Genomic DNA, 22,600 nt, shown 5'->3' with positions numbered 1-22,600 from the left:
TCTCGGCTATATTATACACATAATATTTACGGTCCATTTAGTGTAAGCAATAAACCATCCGACGCTGTGAAAAGGTTAGCAGCACCCACTTTCTGCAGTGGGAGAAATATCACGGCCGACAATTGGTTTACGGATTACGATTTGGTAAAGGAATTGGCATAAAAAATTAATACGTTGGCACGCTACTTAAAAATAAGCCACAGATTCCTCCAAAATTTACAGCGTCCAGAAAGCGAGAGCCCCACTCAACTCTGTTTGGTTTTCGCAAAGAGACAACACTTGTTTCATACGTGCCAAAAAACTGCAAGAATGTTTTGTTGATATCCAGCCTTAACAACGATAGCAAATACGATGACGGAGCAGTTGATCTCAAGAAACCAGAAATCATAACTTTTTACAATCACACAAAAGGAGGCGTTGACACTGTCGACAGATTCTGTGGGTCTTTCAACGTTGCGAGAAATACAAAGCGACGGCCTCTGGTGGTGTTTTTTTCGATTACGACGTTACTACCAAAATTCATTTATGATTTGGAAAGGAAACACCAGCAATCATCTGAAGAGAAGAAAAAATTTCAGAAAGCTTTCAAACGAACTTGTGCAGGAAGATGTAAAAAGGAGAAGTACTCAGGGAGGAACGATCACCACGATAAAATAAGGTAAATCAGAGCTCGTACGGAAAGATATAGGTGTTCATTCTTTCCGCACGCTATACGATATTGGAATAATTGAGAATTGTGAAGGTGGTTCCCTGAACCCTCTGCCAGGCACTTGAATGTGATTTGCAAAGTATCCATGCAGATGTAGATGTAGGAGACCTTCGTACAAAAGTTTTAAATGTGTCACACACAGAAAATGAACACCAACAGCAACAAGGAAGAGGAGAAGAAGATGAACTAAGGAGCCTCTGAAAAAAAAGATGTAGGCCATGTTTAGTTGATAATAAAACGAGAAACACCCGTTTCAGATGTGAAATATGTGGATACTTCATTTGTTTACAGCACTCAAGAAATGTTTGCATTAACTGTATTCCAACTTCTAAATAACTTTAGTACACTGAGAAACCAAAATTTCAAGCGTAATTGTGTATAAATTTGACATTCGTACACTGAAAGTATCGGTACCTCGAAATGCTTTGGGAAGAAAATGCGTATAATGAAAAATAACTTGATTTTTAAATAAATTTTTTACCTTGCTCTTGTTTTATAACCCATAAATAACGGCTAATATTACTTTTACGATAAAAATTTAATGCTTAAAAAGACGTAAAGTTTATTAACAACAAGTGGTATCTACGAGACACGGGCGACGGCGATTGTACGACCAGAAGGCGCACCTATCGGAAGGTTAATCTGAATAACTGTGTTACAGCGAGCTCGACATGCTGAAAGAAATGGTCTGTGTGATCATCGTCCCAAAATCCACTGGCCCTCCACAACACTGCGTTCCGCAGCGTATAAAATGACTTTTTTTATAATAATATGAGTATTTATATATGTGTTTGGAGAGAGAGAGAGAGAGAGAGAGAGAGAGAGAGGTTGATTTTTGATTGAGGTTTTTACTTTAAGTCGTAACTGGTACCTGAATTCTGGTGCTGCCTCTTTGAATTATCAGTTTCTGCATCAGTTGGTGACGTATTACAATTTGGAGGAAGTTATTGTTCTTTAAGGTTTAAAATACAACTCTGTTAGTTACTTGGCCGTATTGCGGATAGCTTTGAGCCTAAGTTTTCGTAGCTTTTCATACCTAAGGGACCACTTTTGTAAGTAAATAAGAGCAAACAGCAATCTGCCTTTCGTGAGAAAAGGAGATTGCTTAGCACACAGACTTCCTTCAAACTACACGTCCTGCTACATCAAAATTGGTCAGAACATAATCAAATTACTGTAATTAAGAAATTATGAGAGATTGTTACTTATTGAATGAAAACTATAGAGACTGCATTTCTTTTCCTGTATTTTAGTGAACTTTGTACACTTACAATTCTGTCGATTGATAGACGGCGACGACAATGAAGTTCACCTCCTTTTACAAAAACAAGATATTTCTATTCTTCACTTCCAGAAAATTTGTATACGTAAATGTTTGGCAACTCTTACACATACTTTACTCGGTTTTATCACTAAAATATCAATTTTCATTAAATGTAACAATATATTCTGAGGGACGGCCTAGCAACACGTCCTCTTTCCACAAGATACAGATTAACAGTCCTCTTTTTTTTTAATAAACCAATTGTCTTCTTTTTTTTAGAGTCCATACTCAAAGATTCTCTAATGCTACCGTTGCGGGGATCGCGCGCTAGAGAGTTTCTTGCTGTCCAGCTGCGCTTCACTTCACTTGAAGTACTTTTTGAATCACATTTACGTTTACGGTATTTACATACATTACTGAGCTTATCAGAATAAAATCAGGCACAAATTAGTTAAAGAAAAAAGCAGTGAGGCACACATAACATTACAAGCGCTGCTTGGAGAAAATCGGATACGTTCGCCTGGGGCAAAAAGACTAAAACGTCGGTCAGTGAGCGCAGCTCGGAATAAAAGCGTATGCTCGATTTTCAACCGACCAGATTCCCGTGCAGATTCACTAGATTTTGGACTTCTTAATAAAGAAAGCCATCAATATCAGGCCTCGTAAACAGAGACGATGACTACCAACTGAACTCCGCTTGGGACCCACTACTGGGCACAACACGCTGCGAGGGCTCCCAGCCGAGAGTTATCCACACCGCATGCGAGTTACCGCCTGACGAACCACGCCGGGATTCGAACGCGGTCGATCCTCTCCCCCACCTCAATCCCACTCGGATTCGCACGCGGTTGATCCCACCCCTACACTCTCACCCGGCCTGCCGCGAGGGGCGGGGGTGACCAGTCCCTCAGAATCGCCTGTGTACTGTTTCGAAACTTCGCACGAGATGCTAGGAGTGACACTCATCGAGATGTCGCACAATTTTGATGGTCTCATCCGGCAAGAAATGAAAGAACTTTTTATTGATTGCATCTGTTTGTCCTCCTGTAGCTGATCACGGGGTTACTTTTAGTGATGTAATGAGCGCTCTGTTCCGGGCTATTACCCCGTGGCCTTACGATGAGTTGTTGAAAACCAACGTCTCGTCCTCGTCTCCTGCGTACGTCTACAAGAGGGTTTGTAGCTTTTTCGAATACGACACAGTTCCCTACTGACTAAGTAAAATTCAATTTCTGCTTGTTCCCGCGTAGAGCGTCGGCGTCACTCGTTTTGAGAACTCTAGCGCAATTGGCTGTTGTCGGTTGCTGTCGTCCGCTGTTGGTATCAACCCGTGGTGGAGAACTGGTACACACCTTCTTCACCACCGGAGTCCAAATACCATTCAGTTTCACACACTCCTTGTTCAAATGGTTCAAATGGCTCTGAGCACTATGGGACTCAACTGCTGAGGTCATTAGTCCCCTAGAACTTAGAACTAGTTAAACCTAACTAACCTAAGGGCATCACAAACATCCATGCCCGAGGCAGGATTCGAACCTGCGACCGTAGCGGTCTTGCGGTTCCAGACTGCAGCGCCTTTAACCGCACGGCCACTTCGGCCGGCACACTCCTTGTTCCGTTCAAAATTATTGAGGTCTCTCTGTATAGCTTTTCATAGTATCCGTTTGCGACTGGCAGTAAACGAGTCTTATCATATCAAATACGGTAGTCCCATGGTTGCATAGCATGTTATGCAACATCTGACCCGTCAGTTTCCGACTTTCTGCTGATGCTTTTATTTTCTTCCAAACGACTTTCGACCCGTCTTTAAGGACTACCCAGTCGAAAGGAAGTGTAGCACTCTTCCAGCACGGGATGATAATAGCAGACGACAGCAACCGATGACAAGCTGAAGTTTACAAAACGTGTTACGTCACAGCTAAGCGAGGGAGATCGCGAAACGGAATTTTGCTTTAGTCACTAGTGAGACAGGGTGCGTATACAAGGGCCTTTGAAAAAGTTACAGTTCCCTCTTCCGCTCTCACCACCCGCCTTGAAGATAGCCCACGCAGACGGGTGCGAATCGTTGGATTTCAAAAAGACATTCATCGGATCACAGCATAATAGCCCACAATACTTAAATAAGTTTGACATTTCTTGGCGTGAAAGTTTACGTTTTACAATTAATGAAAACTGCAAGAATACGTGAAAGGTCTCCTTTCACCTTCTTTCTGATTTCCTAATCTTCATGCTCGTCGACAGCAGAAATCTCTGTACTACTCCCCCAGAGGTTCAGTAGCTTGTCACAACAGCATCCGGCAACTAATGTACGGTTATTTCAATTTGCCGCACCAATTTCGGATGTCCTGCTTATTTTCAAGGAACTATAAACCTTCTTTTAGACCTGTAGCTACTTTGAAGCGCTTTAACAGTTTGTAGTCGTGGTGTAACACCCACGTGTGTTGCCCAATCTTTCGTGTAAGCCTTACTTAATGCCGTACACAGAGCACAAGGATAGAGTACTGCTGATTTAAACACGGTGTCTGTAATGTCATCGTGACCTACTGGTGCAGCTTAATGTGCAGCACTCTAGCTTGCAAGACGGGCCAGGTGAGCAAGATGCAAACCGAGTCCGCACTGCTGAGTTACGACCGTTGTTCCGGTACGCAGACTAGCGTAGTTTTAGGTGCTTTCCCACACTCGTTTAGGCAAATGCTGGGCAAGTCCACAATCTCCACCTCTGAAAATACGACACACAAACAGCTAAAACAAGGTAAAGCACAGCAGAAAGTTTTCAAAATTTGCATACAGGTTGCGCGCATGACACTCCTCAGCTTTGCTGACGACTGAGAAGATTGGAAGCTGAGCTAGCCACAAAGTTTAAACAGATTAATGTGGCAAAGCATCGAAAAGGAGTCGGCACCGTATGGCTGGATAAACTCTAGGAGAGAGAGAGAGAGAGAACTGAAATCGTGTGCGGCAGTCCAACATCAGGAGAGAGCATGCCCGCATGTGAATGTAGGTCAGCTACCTCACGGGATCCTGCTGCGACCGGCTAAACAAACAGCGCATCCACAACTGGAAACAAATGGTCATCAGCCCGTGACGGCACACGCTGTTGCACATGACTTAACAGTCAGTGTAGAGTTTATTCTTCACTTGAATAGCTGACTACAGAAACAACAGTAGTCCACTTTTTGCCCATACTGAGTTAAGAGTTGGTTTCCATACTTTGAGGCTCTCTCCATGGAATGAATGCAGAAATAACTTTTGTTCTGCATTCTTAATGGAAGAAAATAGATGCAAAGGTATGAGTGAGAGCAGGAACGACACTTGTCGAGGACTAGCGCTATTTCAGCAACCGCTGTTGGCATGTGTGCTCCCCCAGTATTGCCGTGATTATGCATTGTTAAACCCCATCGATTATGTATGTGTAGATGTTGGTAGTAAGAGCTTAAAGAGAAAAAAGGGTGTAAAGAATATCGAGAACAAAACTAAATCATAAAAAAGATCACGAATAAAAGTTTTTGAGTACAAAAATTACAGTATCAAGTCAGTTTCCAATGAAAATATCGGTGAAAAAATTCTGATAATGAAGCTTATTTATCATTAAAGTTGTAATTTAACGTTTTATTTTGTGTCTGAATGCTGAGGAAAAAGATGAAACATTTTCAAATTCCTAATACATGATTTCAAAGGATGGACAGGATTCTTATATTCAAGGATGTATTTCTGTACATGATATTCCCAGATGACAGGAAGGGTACCAGATGAGGGTAAGTACCAACGGGGATGCAACAACTTTCAACATTTCGTTAATTCCATCACTGGACAACCAGAGGTATGTAAGTAAGCTTCCTTAGGCATCCACATCGCCACAAGCCAAAGGGCCAGGAGGGAAAGCATTCTACTTACTTATGGAAAATCCCCTGCTGATGAGAGAGGTAAAAATTCATCAGCAAATCAAACCAGTGGTGCAGGAATAATTACGAATTATTGACAGGTAAATTTGTATCCCTATCCTCAAAATAATATTCACTGTGACACAGGAGAACAGCATTACTTAAACTGGCAGCTAAATGTCAAAATCATGCACAAGCAATGCAAAATACTACACCACAAAGAAATTAAAATTAAGTATGAATTTTATTTGAATACCTTCAAAGAACTGTTTTAATTTACATCTGGTCGCCTGCAAGACAACAGACGAACTCAAAAACTGGTATTTTATTTCCCTGGAGAGGACCTATCCTTCAATTGGCCACTTTGCTCTTTAGTAGACACTAAAGATCCTGGCAGAGAATAAGAAACATGGAGACAAGCAGTATTTCACCAAGGGTGTCAATTGTTGGCTGTTTGTTTAGTAGTTACAAACTGATATTCAGAACCTATGATCTAACCTTAAAATAACAGCTTTTGCAGGGACAAACGATGAACCCAGTTTCCCTAACATATTAAGTAACCTTACAAAAATAAACTGATGAGCAACGTAGAATAATTTTTGTGAAAATAAATTTGTTTCAAAAACAATTCATGTTGAATAACTTACAGGATTAAAATCATCTAATAATCTAATCATAATATCAGTGAAAATAAGGTCTGGGTATAATCAGAATCTGTATCATACAGAGTGAAATTTAATTGACAAAGGAAAAAGAAGAAATATACGGAAAACATTATTTTCGTTTTTCTCAAAACAAGCAGGCTTGGACTAGTTAGTGTTGTTACTACAGTCACAGATTCACTTGCATAAGAACCTTTGCATTTGAATGGACAGATAAAATGTTGCGGCCTGTTAATCGAACTATTTCTGAGCAACTTCTGTTGGTGTTTTGTAGCGCGTTTTTGCCCCACTAAAAAAATACCCATTCTGAAACCATTCCTGCATGTCGCTTAGTTTTTTAATGGTGTCGATGTAGACCGAATGTTGTTCACGTCACTGGTTGTTACTTGTCACGGCAGATCCTGATCGACTTCGAGCCGGCGCCGGTGGAGCGTCGGCCGCGGAAGCGCCTTCTGCAGAAGACGTTGTCGGAGGGCGAGATGCTGCGCGTGGGCGTAGGCCCGGTGGGCGGCGGCGGGGGCGGCACGGGCGCCACGCCCCCCGCCAGGCTGCCCCCCGATGAGCCGCTGGAGAAGCAGAAGCGCGCCTTCGCCTCCACGCCTGCCGGTACGTCACCAGCGTGCCTCTTCTATACAAAGGCCACACGACAGTGGGTCACATACTGCGAACGGTGCTACTGCTACAAGCGTTTCGGATTTTCTGTTTGTGTTTGGATAACGGTTGCACTTGTGGAAGCAGTCGATCTTGCAGTGACTGTGGATCGTGAAACTTTATGTGTACGCTATCAGATAAACCCCCTATTTAATGCAGAATTGACCGCTAGATGTCAGCAGAGGCAGACCCGCCAATATAAAAGGAAGCAAAGAGTGTTGCGTTGTAAGCAGAAGCATCGATCATACATCGCACAAGTGGAACTTTTCGGTAAACCAATTCAGTGGACTGTGTCGGTCAAATACCTAGGCGTGATTCTCGGCACTGGACTCACGTGCCAGAAGCCTGCCCAAGAACTTCGTAGCAAGGTGTCACAGCAACTAGGGGCATTATACCCCCACTTAAAGAAAGGTCTGTGCCCTCCATACCCCGTCCCCCACACGGATCCTCTATGACCTCATTCCTTTCCACGATCTGCTCCTATTCTTCGAACATATCCACATACTCTACACCTCCCGCCGTCTTGATCCCCCTCACTCCCTGGTTGCTTCTCTCCTCTCCCATCCCCTCCCCCTGCCACATCTTCACTTTTCTGTCCCCCCTACCCTCCATCTCTAAACCCTTCATCTCCTTTCCCAAGGTGGCTTCCATCAACTCCCCCTCCCGGATGATGCCGTCTCTCCCTCCATTTATCCCTCCTATCAACTCTGATCCTCAATCCCCCTCCTTTCCTCTGTCCTTTTCCTGGGCTCCCTCTCCCCCCCCTTCCATACTCTTTTTTCCCCACCTACCCTCTCTCTGTCCTCCCCTTCTCTCCCCTGAGTCGTTTTGCATTTCCCTCCTCTGTCTTTTCCCATTCCCTCTCGCATCTGCCCTGCCCCTCCCCCCCCCCCCCCCTTATGAGTCCTCTCCCTCCTTTGGTTCTCCCCCTTTCGTTTTTCCTCTCCTCCCTCCTTGTTTTCCCCCTCATCTGTACAAGTCCCTCCCCCCCCCCCCCCCTCCATCAGCCCTTGGCTAGGGTGGGTCATCTTTGTGCCGACATTTTCGTGCAGTGCTTACAGTGAGTGTTCAGTGTTGTGTGTCTTTTCTGAAGTGTTGCGAATGGACATCATACTGTCGCCGGGTGTGATTTTTATATCTCTTGCGAACAGAAACCAGACTGTCGCCATTTTTTTTAATTGTCTGTCTACTATGTTACTTGTCTGCTTCCTGTGTATTTTATTAGCATTGCCAACCCTTTGCTTTATGTTTTAACTTTCTACAATTTTCCGCCGTTTTACAATTTAAGTCACCGTTTTATCGTCTGCTTTTATTGTTTCTTCTCTTCTTCTTACGTTTTAAAAAGTCTGTAGGCTGCAGAGAAGCGTACTAAGCTGCTGAAAGCCCGCCCCCTTTGGGGGGAATCGAAATTCAATAAAGGAAAAAAAAACTCTCCATCCGTTGTGGTCTCACGATCTACAGGCTCTTTCTGCGACTCGGATGGATGTCTGGGGTAATGCAGTGAAATCCCATCTTAACTGGGTGCAAACTCTCCAGAATAAGACATTACGAAGGATTTCTCCCGTGCCTTGCAACTTTTCATCGGCTACCTTCACGATGCCGCTGGCAAACTGGAGGTCATTGACCAGTTTAAAAAGATTGCCCAGTCTTTCTACAGACAGACACGTGCGTCCTCTAACCTACTCATTCCCCTCTTAGGTAGGCCCAACGATCCTCTAGAACTTTAGAAATATCCAGTTGTCTTACTCATCAGGTTGTAAGGCGCAATAGAAGGTGGCTATGGCGCAACACCTACGCACACCCAATGGCACACAAAATAACGAGACGTCCTTACACACTTACACTGATCAGCCAGAACGTTGTGACTACCTACCTAATACCCATTATGTCCACCTTTGGCACAGGTAACCGTAGAGACGCGTCGTGGCATAGAAGCAGGGAGGGCCTTGGTGGGTCGCTTGAGGAAGGCGGCAGCACATCTGCACACACACACACACACACACACACACACACACACACACACACACACACAAGTCACCAAATTCCTGTAAATTCCGGGGACAGGGACGTTGAATCACATCCCAGATATGCTCCATCGGGTTACGATCTGACGAGTTGGGGAGGGCTAGCACATCAATTATAACTCGCCACAGTGTTCCTCGAACCACTCCATCACACTCCTGGCCACGTGACATGGCGCATTATCTTGCTGAAGAATGCCCGCTGCCGTCGGGAAGCATGATCTTCATGAAGGGGTGTACGTGGTCTGCAACCAGTGTACGATGCTCCTTGGCCGTTATGGTGCCTTGCACGAGCTCCACTGCACCCTTGGATGCCCACATGAATATTCCCCCGTGCATAAAGCAGCCGCTGCCCGTTTTTCTCCGTCCTGCAGTACAGGTGTCTTGGACTTGTTCGGCTGGAAGACGACGGATTTGCGCCGTCCTGTCGGCATGATGAAGAAGGTATCGAAATTCATAGATCACGCAACCTTCTGCCACTGCGCTGATGGTAACTTGTCCATTTCAGTCGTAGTTGCCGATGTCGTGGTGTTGACATTGGCACATGTATGGATCGTCGGCTGTGATGGCCATCGTTAGGAGTGTTCAGTGTGCTGCGTGTTCAGCCACCCCAGTATTAAAACCTGGTGGTAGTTCCTCCTCACTTCGCCGCCTGTCCTGTTTTAGCAGTCAGCCCAGCCCACGGCGTCTGAGGTCTGTAATAAGGGGTGGCCGCCAAACCCCACGACGTCTGGACGTGGTTTCACCTTCGCTTCGCCACGGTCGAAGACACTCACCACAGCATTTCTCCAACACCCGACAAGGCATGCAGTTTCCGAAATGCTCGTGGCGAGTCTCTCGACTATCACAATTCGCACTCGCCCTATTTCAGACAGAATGCGCACCTTTCCCATTCTAAACATGAACAGCACGTTCACTGATGCTTCGTGCAGCGTGTGTGTTTCTAACTTCACAAAAGAAGACGAAGTAAATATTTCAGAATTCGAATCGAGAATGAGAAACGTAGAAGTAAATATCTTCGGAATAGTGAAGCAACTTAAATCACTTAATAAAAGCAAGTCTTCTGGTGCAGACTGTATACCAGTTAGGTTCCTTTCGGAGTGCGCTGATGCTTTATCTCCACACTTAGCAATCATATACAACCGTTCGCTCGACGAAAGATCCTTACCCAAAGACTGGAAACTTGTACAGGTCACACCAATATTCAAGAAACGTAGTACGAGTAATCCACTAAATTACAGGCCCATATCGTTAATGTCGGTATCCAGCAGGATTTTAGAACCTACACTACTGGCCATTAAAATTTGCTTCACCACGAAGATGACGTGCTACAGTAACGAAATTTAACCAACAGGAAGACGATGCTGTGATATACAAATAATTAGCTTTTCAGAGCATTCACACAAGGTCGGCCCCGGTAGCGACACCTACAGCGTGCTGACATGAGGAAAATTTCCAACCGATTTCTCATACACAAACAGCAGTTGAGCGGCGTTCCCTGGAGAAACGTTGTTGTGATGCCTCGTGTAAGGAGGAGAACTGCGTACCATCACGTTTCCGACTTTCATAAAGGTCGGATTGTAGCCTATCGCGATTGCGGTTTATCGTATCGCGAGATTACTGCTCGTGTTGGTCAAGATCCAATGACTGTTAGCAGAATATGGAATCAGTCGGTTCAGGAGGGTAATACGGAACGCAGTGCTGGATCCCAACGGCCTCGTATCACTAGCAGTCGAGATGACAGGCATCTTATCCGCATGACTGTAACGGATCATAAAGCCACGTACGATCCCTGAGGCAACACATGGGGACGTTTACAAGACAACAACCATCTGCACGAACAGTTCGACGACGTTTGCAGCAGCATGGCTGCGGTTACCCTTGACGCTGCATCACAGACGGCAGCGCCTGCGATGGTGTACTCAACGACGAACCTGGGTGCACTAATGGCATGACGTCATTTTTTCGGATGAATCAGGTTCCGTTTACAGCATCATGATGGTCGCATCCATGTTTGGCGACATCGCGGTGAACGCACATTGGAAGCGTGTGTTCGTCATCGCCATACTGGCGTATCACCCGGCGTCATGGTATGGGGTGCCATTGGTTACACGTCTCGATTACCTGTTGTTCGCATTGACGGCACTTTGAACAGTGGACGTTACATTTTAGATGTGTTACGACCCGTGGCTCTACCCTTCATTCGATCCCTGCGGAACCCTACCTTTCAGCAGGTTAATGCACGCCCGCATGTTGCAGGTCCTGTACGGGCCTTTCTGGATACAGTAAATATTCGACTGCTGCCCTGGGCAGCACATTCTCCAGATCTCTCACCAACTGAAAACGTCCGTTCAATGAAGACCTAGTAACTGGCTCGTCACAACACGCCAATCACTACTCTTGATGAACTGTGGTATCGTGTTGAAGCTGCATGGGCAGCTGTCCACGCCATCCAAGCTCTGTTTGACTCAATGCCCAGGCGTATTAAGGTCGTTATTACGGCCAGAGGTGGTTGTTCTGGGTACTGATTTCTCAGGATCTATGCACCCAAATTGCGTGAAAATGTAATCACGTGTCAGTTCTAGTATAATATATTTGTCCAATGAAAACCGTTTATCATCTGCATTTCTTCTTGGTGCAGCAATTTTAATGGCCAGTAGTGTATATTGTGTTCGAACATCATGAATTACGTCGATGAAAACGGTCTATTGACATACAGTCAACTCGGATTTAGAAAACATCGTTCTTGTGAAGCACGACGTGCTGAGCGCTATTGACAATGGATTTCAGATCGGTTCCGTATTTCTGGATTTCCGGAAGGCTTTTGACACTGTACCACACAAGCGGCTCGTAGTGAAATTGCGTGCTTATGGAATATTGTCTCAGTTATGTGACTGGATTTGTGATTTCCTGTCAGAGAGGTCACAGTTCGTAGTAATTGACGGAAAGTCATCGAGTAAAACAGAAGTGATTTCTTGCGTTCCACAAGGCAGTGCTATAGGCCATTTGCTGTTCCTTATCTACACTCCTGGAAATGGAAAAAAGAACACATTGACACCGGTGTGTCAGACCCACCATACTTGCTCCGGACACTGCGAGAGGGCTGTACAAGCAATGATCACACGCACGGCACAGCGGACACACCAGGAACCGCGGTGTTGGCCGTCGAATGGCGCTAGCTGCGCAGCATTTGTGCACCGCCGCCGTCAGTGTCAGCCAGTTTGCCGTGGCATACGGAGCTCCATCGCAGTCTTTAACACTGGTAGCATGCCGCGACAGCGTGGACGTGAACCGTATGTGCAGTTGACGGACTTTGAGCGAGGGCGTATAGTGGGCATGCGGGAGGCCGGGTGGACGTACCGCCGAATTGCTCAACACGTGGGGCGTGAGGGCTCCACAGTACATCGATGTTGTCGCCAGTGGTCGGCGGAAGGTGCACGTGCCCGTCGACCTGGGACCGGACCGCAGCGACGCACGGATGCACGCCAAGACCGAAGGATCCTACGCAGTGCCGTAGGGGACCGCACCGCCACTTCCCAGCAAATTAGGGACACTGTTGCTCCTGGGGTATCGGCGAGGACCATTCGCAACCGTCTCCATGAAGCTGGGCTACGGTCCCGTACACCGTTAGGCCGTCTTCCGCTCACGCCCCAACATCGTGCAGCCCGCCTCCAGTGGTGTCGCGACAGGCGTGAATGGAGGGACGAATGGAGACGTGTCGTCTTCAGCGATGAGAGTCGCTTCTGCCTTGGTGCCAATGACGGTCGTATGCGTGTTTGGCGCCGTGCAGGTGAGCGCCACAATCAGGACTGCATACGACCGAGGCACACAGGGCCAACACCCGGCATCATGGTGTGGTGAGCGATCTCCTACACTGGCCGTACACCACTGGTGATCGTCGAGGGGACACTGAATAGTGCACGGTACATCCAAACCGTCATCGAACCCATCGTTCTACCATTCCTAGACCGGCAAGGGAACTTGCTGTTCCAACAGGACAATGCACGTCCGCATGTATCCCGTGCCACCCAACGTGCTCTAGAAGGTGTAAGTCAACTACCCTGGCCAGCAAGATCTCAGGATCTGTCCCCCATTGAGCATGTTTGGGACTGGATGAAGCGTCGTCTCACGCGGTCTGCACGTCCAGCACGAACGCTGGTCCAACTGAGGCGCCAGGTGGAAATGGCATGGCAAGCCGTTCCACAGGACTACATCCAGCATCTCTACGATCGTCTCCATGGGAGAATAGCAGCCTGCATTGCTGCGAAAGGTGGATATACACTGTACTAGTGCCGACATTGTGCATGCTCTGTTGCCTGTGTCTATGTGCCTGTGGTTCTGTCAGTGTGATCATGTGATGTATCTGACCCCAGGAATGTGTCAATAAAGTTTCCCCTTCCTGGGACAATGAATTCACGGTGTTCTTATTTCAATTTCCAGGAGTGTATATAAACGAGTATGGAGACAATCTGAGCAGCTGTCTTAGGTTGTTTGCAGATGACGCTGTCGTTTATCGACTAATAAAGTCATCAGAAGATCAAAACAAATTGCAAAACGATTTAGAAAAGATATCTGAATGATGCAAAAATTGGCATTTGATCCTAAATAACGAAAATTGTGAGGTCACCCACATGAGTGCTAAAAGGAATTCGTTCATCTTCGGTTACATTATAAATCAGTCAAATATAAAGGCTGTAAATTCAACTAAATACATAGGAATTACAATTACGAACAACTTAAATTGGAAGGAGCACACAGAAAAAGTTGTGGGGAATACTAACCAAAGACTGCGTTTTATTGGCAGGACACTTAGAAAATGTAACAGATCTACTAAGGAGACTGCCTACACTACGCTTGTCCATCCTCTTTTAGAATACTGCTACGCAGTGTGGGATCCTTACCAGATAGGACTGACGGAGTACATCGAAAAAGTTCAAAGAAAGGCATCACGTTTTGTATTATCGTCAAGTATGGGAGAGAGTGTCACAGAAATGATAGAGGATTTGGGCTGGAAATCTTTAAAACAAAAGCGTTTTTCGTTGCGACGAAATCTTCTCATGAAATTCGAATCACCAACTTTGTCCTCCGAATGCGAAAGTATTTTGTTGACACCGACCTACGTAAGGAGGAACGAGCACAACGATAAAATAAGGGAAATCAGAGCTCTTACGGAAAGATATAGGTGTTCCTTCTTTCCGCGCGTTATATGAGATTGGAGTAATAGAGAATTGTGCAGGTGGCTCGATAATCCTCTGCCAGGCACTTAAATGTGATTTGCAGAGTACCTATGTAGATGTAGATGTAACTAGCAGTCATTCATGCCTAGTGACGTTGCTATCGCCAAGACCGGTTTATATCGATAGTAGGTCGGTGGTCATAGTGGTCATAGTGTTGTGGCTTCCCTACGGATATAGCAGTAAATGCCGTGAAAGTTAACAGGGCACCTAGCACGTACTTAAGAGAAGCTGAGATGCTGCTGTTTTATTGTCAGCAGAGGAAAAGTGTAGGGCGTTACATTTCTGCATTCAGCGCTAAGCGATGACTCGGTGGTGTGAAGAGTGATGCCATTGGATAATGGATGATTGGAAATCAGTGATTTGGAGCGATAAGTAATGCTATACAGCTTGTGTTAGTGCGATGGAAAGGTTTGTGGTCACGAATGCCTGGAGACCGTTACATACCATCGTGTGTAATACCAACAGTGAAGTACAGAGCAGATGGTGCTTCGATTAGGGGACGGTATTCGGGGTTAGTGTATCTTCCCCTTAATGCGCTTATGCAAGCGCTAATTGTGGAAGTATATGAACACATTTTACAGCATTATTCACTGAGTACAATTAAGGAACAGTTCACCCTATCGTAAAGCACCATCTGTGAGGCAAGGGTTTGTGGACAACAACATTCCTGAAATGGACTGGCCTTTCCAGAGCCCCGACCTGAACACAATGAAACACTTTTGGGATCATTTATATTGTCGCCATCGCTCCAGACCCAAGGGTCGGACATCACTGTTATCTCTTGTTTCCGCTCTTGAGGAAGAGTGGACTGCCGTTTGTCCACAGACAATCAGGCACGTCACTGGAATTCTCTTCAGCAGCGTTCTAGCCCTGATAAAAGCGGAGGGAGACGAGCCCCGCATTAACATCCAGTAATATGTGTCCGGGTACTCTCCACCAGATAGTGCACATCACGCAGTATCGAAATTTATTGAAATTTACGACTTATCCACAGTCGTAAAGATGATTGAGCGACTTTGCATCTGCAAACTGTTGCGTAGCTTTAACTGAAACATTAGTTTATCAGGATGCAGCCTCAGAAAATCCGTTCCATTAACTGATATTTCGGCCATGTCGCTTTCAGTCCATCTTCCGTTCATGCAGCCAGACTGTTGTCCCCTAGCTCGCAAGGTGGGCTAAAGATATACGGCCGAAACAACTAGCTGATAAACTCGGCATTGCCCGGGTATTCATTTTGCCAATTTACGGGGGCAGTTCAATAAGTAATGCAACACATTTTTTTTCTCGGCCAATTTTGGTTGAAAAACCGGAAATTTCTTGTGGAATATTTTCAAACATTCCCGCTTCGTCTCGTATAGTTTCATTGACTTCCGACAGGTGGCACCGCTGTACGGAGCTGTTAAACTGGCGTCTGTAACGGATGTGCGTTGCAAACAACGGGCAGTGATCGAGTTTCTTTTGTCGGAAAACCAGGGCATCTCAGATATTCATAGGCGCTTGCAGAATGTCTACGGTGATCTGGCAGTGGACAAAAGCACGGTGAGTCGTTGGGCAAAGCGTGTGTCATCATCACCGCAAGGTCAAGCAAGACTGTCTGATCTCCCGCGTGCAGGGTGGCCGTGCACAGCTGTGACTCCTGCAATGGCGGAGCGTGCGAACACACTCGTTCGAGATGATCGACGGGTCACCATCAAACAACTCGGTGCTCAACTTGACATCTCTGTTGGTAGTGCTGTCACAATTGTTCACCAGCTGGGATATTCAAAGGTTTGTTCCCGCTGGGTCCCTCGTTGTCTAACCGAACACCATAAAGAGCAAAGGGGAACCATCTGTGCGGAATTGCTTGCTCGTCATGTGGCTAAGGGTGACAATTTCTTGTCAAAGATTGTTACAGGCGATGAAACATGGGTTCATCACTTCGAACCTGAAACAAAACGGCAATCAATGGAGTGGCGCCACACCCACTCCCCTACTAAGAAAAAGTTTAAAGCCATACCCTCAGCCAGTAAAGTCATGGTTACAGTCTTCTGGGACGCTGAAGGGGTTATTCTGTTCGATGTCCTTCCCCATGGTCAAACGATCAACTCTGAAGTGTATTGTGCTACTCTCCAGAAATTGAAGAAACGACTTCAGCGTGTTCGTAGGCACAAAAATGTGAACGAACTTCTCCTTCTTCATGACAACGCAAGACCTCACACAAGTCTTCGCACCCGAGAGGAGCTCACAAAACTTCAGTGGACTGTTCTTCCTCATGCACCCTACAGCCCCGATCTCTAACTGTCGGATTTCCATATGTTTGGCCCAATGAAGGACGCAATCCGTGGGAGGCACTACGCGGATGATGAAGAAGTTATTGATGCAGTACGACGTTGGCTCCGACATCGACCAGTGGAATAGTACCGTGCAGGCATACAGGCCCTCATTTCAAGGTGGCGTAAGGCCGTAGCATTGAATGGAGATTACGTTGAAAAATAGTGTTGTGTCGCTAAAAGATTGGGGAATAACCTGGTGTATTTCAATGCTGAATAAAACAACCCCTGTTTCAGAAAAAAAATGTGTTGCATTACTTATTGAACTGCCCTCGTATATTACGAATGAAATCCAAAAGTCAACCGTGTTTGTAGCGTAATATCCTTGACAGTTTCTTAGGGCATAGGGCAGCTATTTCGCTTGTCTGCAACGCAATTTTGTAAATATCTCTATGGCAACATCTCTTCACAGTTCTGTAAATGCGATTGTTTTTGCCTACAGCCGTTTGCACTTCATAGTTGAAAGCTGTCAAAAGTGCTGCCATGTGTCAGGAATTTCCTTAACCTAACTCGACTGTAGAACTTTCATAGTAGGTTAGAATAAATGTACTTCACCTTCATACACAATGAGGAATTTTTTCACACATCTCAGTGTTTATGACGTCATATCCCTTGAATTATTTCTTGTAAAATTATATATATCAACGAAAAAAATCACAAAACCAAAAAGTAATTAATGTATAGTAATGAAATTTTGGGAGTAAATTTCTTTAGCTAAGATAATTAAGTGATCACTTGCTAATGTAAGCGCGCAGGAAGTCACTGCAAATGTGAAATTCTGGTTCAGTAATAACCGGTGTAATCACCAGAATGTTGAGTGCAAACATGTAATCGTGATTGCACTGTATTGTATAGGTGCCTGACGTCGGTTTGCGGGATGGAGTTCAATGCCTGTTGCACTTGGTCTGCCAACACAGGGAAGGTTAATGGCGGTCGTTGTAAGTTCCTATGGGACCAGACTGCTGAGGTCATCGGTCCATAGGCTTACACACTACCTAACCTAACTTAAACTAACTTACGCTAAGGACAACACACACACCCATGCCCGAGGGAGGACTCGAATTTCCGATGGGAGAAGGCGCATGAACCATTGCAAGGTGCCTCAAACCGCACGGCTACCCCGCGCAGTTAATGGTGTTTGTGGATGACGCTGGAGTTTTCGTCCGATGACGTTCCAGACGCGCTGGATTCAAGACAGATCTGGTTATCGAGCAGGCCAAGGCACCTTGTCGACACTCTGTAGGGCATGGTCGGTTACAACAGCGGTATGGGGGCAAGTGTTATCCTGTTGAAAAGCACCCCCTGGTATGCTGTTCATGAATTGCAGCACAACATGTCTAATCACTAGACGGATGTATAAATTTGCAGTCAGGGTGCGTTGGATACCGACAAGAGTACTCCTGCTGTCATACGAAATCGAACCCCAGACGATAACTGCAGGTGTAGCTCCAGTGTCTCCAGCAGGCAGACAGGCTGGTTGCAGGCCCTGAACTGGTCTCCTCCTAACCATCACACGACCATTAGCTGGCACCGAGGCAGAACCAGCTTTCATCAGATACCACAACAGACCTCCACCCTCTCCTCCAAAGAGCGCCAGCTTGACACCACTGAAGTCGCAAATGGCGGTGGTTTGGAGTCAGTGGGATGCATGCTACAGGGTTTCTGGCTCGGAGCTGCCCTGAAGTAACCGATTTGTTACAATTCGTTGTGTCACTGTGGTGCCAACTGCTACTCAGATTGCTGCTGCAGATGCAGTTGCGCCAGAGCCATACGCTGAACACGATGGTTTTTCGTCTCGGTAGTGCAACGTGGTCGTCCGGAGCCCCGACTTCTTGCGGCCGCGCGTTTCCGTGACCACCGCTGGGATCAATCATGTTCAGAGGCTACATTCCTGCCAAGTCTTTCTGCAGCATCGCAGAAGGAACATCTAGCTTATCGTAGTCATGTTACACGACGTCGTTCAAAGTACAAGGTGCCATCACCCATCCCAAATCACTAGTGGGCTTAAAACCCTTGTACACAGAACGCAACAGTATCGGACGCAGATGGTTTGCCTAAAGAGCTTGCACACTTCAAGGCAGTGTTCAGAGACAATGGTTATTGTACCTGGCGAATTAACAGAGCATTCTCATCTAAAACAAAAAACCGGGAAGTGGATAAAGTGCAGAATGTGCCAGAAAAGTCTCTAGCTTCTCTTCCCTTCGTTGGAAATATTTACTTCAAAATAGCAAGAATCCTTAGTAATTTTCAGGTGAAAGTGATTTTCCGCCCACCATCTAAAATTTCGGACCTGCTGGAATCAGTGAAGTATAATTTGTTATTGCGGAATTTGGGATTTACATAATACCTTGCCAGTGTGGTATGGTGTATATAGTACAAACAACCCGCACAGTGGAAGAACGCTGCACGGCACATAAACGTTGCACTCCCCTTCTGCAACCCAGCAACTCTGCAATTGCGGAGCACTGCACCTCCAATGGACATTCAATGGAGTATGATAAAACATTAATTTTGGCCGCAGCAACAGCTTTTCAAGCTCCATTATAAAAGAATCCTTTAAAATACGCATCACGAAAAATGTAATGAACTGTGACAGCGGCTCCCAACTGGATAACTCGTCGAATCCCGTCACCTCCGAGATTTGCTGCAGACGAAGGCGCCAGAATACTCCGATGACTTTGGCGAGCGGCAACGCCGAAGACAGCTGATCTTTGCAGTTCCATCAGAAAGCGCGCTGCCGCCGGGCGGTGTGGTCCTTCTCTCACTGTGACTGACGCATGCGCGGCAATGTTATAAGTGCGCTATGTAAGGCGATGCGGAGAACGTCTTTGTCAGTCTTCGATGGCTCACCCGAAGATGACTGGCAGGTGCCCAATCGAAAAATCTTGGAATGAAGTTTAAGACGACAGGTTGCAATCCAGAAATCTCTTCAAACTGCAACATCCTCGTGCTGCAGGAGAATTTCGTCCGACAGCATTCTTGGGCGTTTTGACTTCATGACGCGTGGCTGTTTCTGCAAAGTATCTTTATAGTGGCGCGCCCTGATGGTTGTTCCACACTCGAGGGACTCGACTAGCACAGGGGCCCTGCAGTCGAAGAAGAAGGTCATCATGACCTTACCGGAACTTGTGTGAAAAGCTTTGGACTTCTTTGGCGGGGAAATGTGAGATGTTTCCACTGTTGGCTTTAGCGTCTGCCCTTGGACTGCCGGAATGCTATCGGACGAAATCATCCTGTTGCACAATGACTCTCTCTCCCAGACTGCCAATCGATCGGAGGCTACGCTTGAGCGATTTGGTTGGGAAACACTGCAACATCTCCGTACGCCTAGATCTTTCACCGTGTGATTTTGATATCTTTGGCGAACTGCAGAAAGACATGCGTGGACGTCGGTTTCAGTCGGACAAGGAATTGCAAGAGTGGGTGCAAGTCTGGATCCGTCAGCGGCTGACCACGTTCTACGAAATAGGAACTGATCGTCTTATGTACGGCGATTTAAGGGAGAAATACTGTTCACTGATCCCTTAATCTCCTCCGCAAATGACAAGTTACAGATTCCTTTATCTCTGCGAATCCATTACGCGCGAGGCGTCTTGCTGCTTTCACCGCTCTGAGTTAAATGCATAGGGTTCAAATGATTTGACCAACCTGTGGGGTTTTATAATGAAGGCAGCCCTGTGTGACCAGCAGCACGTAGGTCCTAGATCCGTCGTCTTGAGGCTGTAAGAAACCGTTAGCGAGCAACACATGTTACGTAATTAGGTAATTTGTTCGCTTCTTTTTTCATGGATGCCACTCGTATCTTTTTTAGCAGAATACGAGAAACGTTATTAGCTGCATTTAACAAGTCACACTTTATAAACATATTTACAAACTTTATCTTGCGACACCAGTAACTGGTTACATGTTACGGCTTCTTAAACTGTTCTAGGCTCCTTATCTGCACAAAATCAACATCTGACTAAGCGCACCAGCCAACATACCTGTCCACCATGACTACCACTTCATATTTGATTAGCATTTTACTGTATTCGCATAAAACTGAAATATAACTATCCGCGTCCGACTGCACGTCTGCCTACCACGACTGTCCCTTCCTGTCTCATAGGCAGTGCCCCTACCTCGCTTGGGAGCCCGCTTTAGGGCTCCATAGAGATGCCCAAAGAGCTTCGTCTGCCTTTTCGTTTAGCTTTTGTTTTTATTTACGAATGTAATTCTGATCTTCCAAACAAGTAGGCGATAGCGTGATATTCCACTGTCTTAAGTAAGTTTAATGCACAATATTAATGAAAGAAGCATTTTGGAGCGCAGACTACGAACGTATCAGCCAATCACATTGCTAGAATAAAATTTCGGCGGGCTTCCCGCAAAGAAACTGGTCCTCACACCACTTATTACGTCATATTCATAATGCTGCAGCTTGTACTGCTCTGAGGAAAGACTCTGGTAGCTACGTATAATGGCTGCTAAATCCAGAAATATCACCGTCTCGTATCCCAGCTAGATAAATGTCTCACCACGTGTCGTGGTCTAACATTCTGCGTGGTGTCTGTTTGTTCTATATCGTGTCTGCCTACCACTTTCGCGCAACGACGCTCTGAGCGTGTTTTTTTAGGGAATTGACTAGTTTGAACCTGGGACCTGTTGCTGGTAAGGAGACACCAGACCACACATGACATGTAGAATTCAGAAGAATTCAGTGAGACTAGCGATGATATAACCAAATACTTAATGATTTCAGCGTCAGCTCCAGTGCACTCCCTGTAAAAGAATCTTAATACTAACTAAATTTAGTGGAAGGGATTCAAGGCTTTCCTATTTTTAGTTAGCTGGTAAAATAACGTCGAAAAAGCAGTTAAGTTTACCATTGGAAATTTTATTCTACTCACAAAACATTGTTTATAAATTGCACTATTGATAAAAGGAAATGTTTTAATACAGGATGGTAAAAACCAACTGCGTTCAACAAAAATGTGAACGAAAATTCCCTGAATGGGTTTCCAAGTTCTACAATGGATCGAAGGATGACCTATGCCATATCACATCCATAATCTAGGTTTAAATTAAGTTTCACAAGATAGAAAACTATCAAAATGGTCTACAGTGACCCTCAATTATCTTTAATTACTTGTACTTGTCGTAAATTACAGTGGCTGATGTGGCTTCTCAATAACTATATAACAGAAAAATCATCGCATTTCAGATTTTTACTTCAAGTGGCAAATGTGAACACCATGAGCTTTAATTGACGATCGACTCTGGTATTACGCAAAAAGGGGATGTAACAGATGAGACTTCTGCAGTTCTGAGTGAAGCCTTATGCGCTCAAAAATGCGGCATCGCGTGCGTTCATTACCTTGTCGGTGTTCGTCAGGGGGCGGCAGGCAGCACAGCTCCGCTCACCTCGCCGCCTCTGAAGCAACTCTGTCCAAACTTCTCCTTACTACAATTTACCGACGTTGGTTTAAAAAAAACTATCTGGCTGTGTTTTCATCTGACCAATCAGGGTCTCAATGTTAACCTTAAGCTCCGCCTACAAAAATTCTGTCTATCCAATGAGAAACGTTATACTTCTCGTGGTGCGGCAATGTTTTTAAAGTTTGCAACGTAACAGAGACGCGAAAAAGTCTCACGCTAAAACTTGCAGCTGGTGTGGTCCTTTTAGCGTTATCGTAAGATCTATACTGTTCTTCTGGAGGGCTCTAACTTTTAACATGGGCTGGGGGGGGGTGGTCCTGATGTAACAGAGACGCGAAAAAGCCTCACGCTAAAAACTTGCGGGTGGTGTGGTCCTAGCGGTTAGCTGGCGACGTGGGTGTCCGTCCGTCCCTTATCCTAGGGCCTTCCAGCTTAACACGGTTCTGCT

General features: G+C 45.7%; 1 protein-coding gene across 1 annotated transcript in view; it reads left to right on the top strand.

Moving 5' to 3' along the window:
* LOC124775355 overlaps nt 1-22,600 on the top strand; it is a 442,958-nt gene that overhangs the window by 74,110 nt on the left and 346,248 nt on the right. Inside the window, exon 7 of the mRNA XM_047250186.1 lies at nt 6,907-7,122. Within this exon, the coding sequence (XP_047106142.1) occupies nt 6,907-7,122 (216 nt within the window). The remainder of the gene's footprint in view (nt 1-6,906; nt 7,123-22,600) is intronic.

Source organism: Schistocerca piceifrons, chromosome 2, assembly GCF_021461385.2.
Source record: "Schistocerca piceifrons isolate TAMUIC-IGC-003096 chromosome 2, iqSchPice1.1, whole genome shotgun sequence".
In the NCBI taxonomy this organism is placed as follows: domain Eukaryota; kingdom Metazoa; phylum Arthropoda; class Insecta; order Orthoptera; family Acrididae; genus Schistocerca; species Schistocerca piceifrons.
The sequence above is the reverse complement of the archived record's forward strand: the minus strand, read 5'-3'. Positions and strand labels throughout refer to the sequence as shown.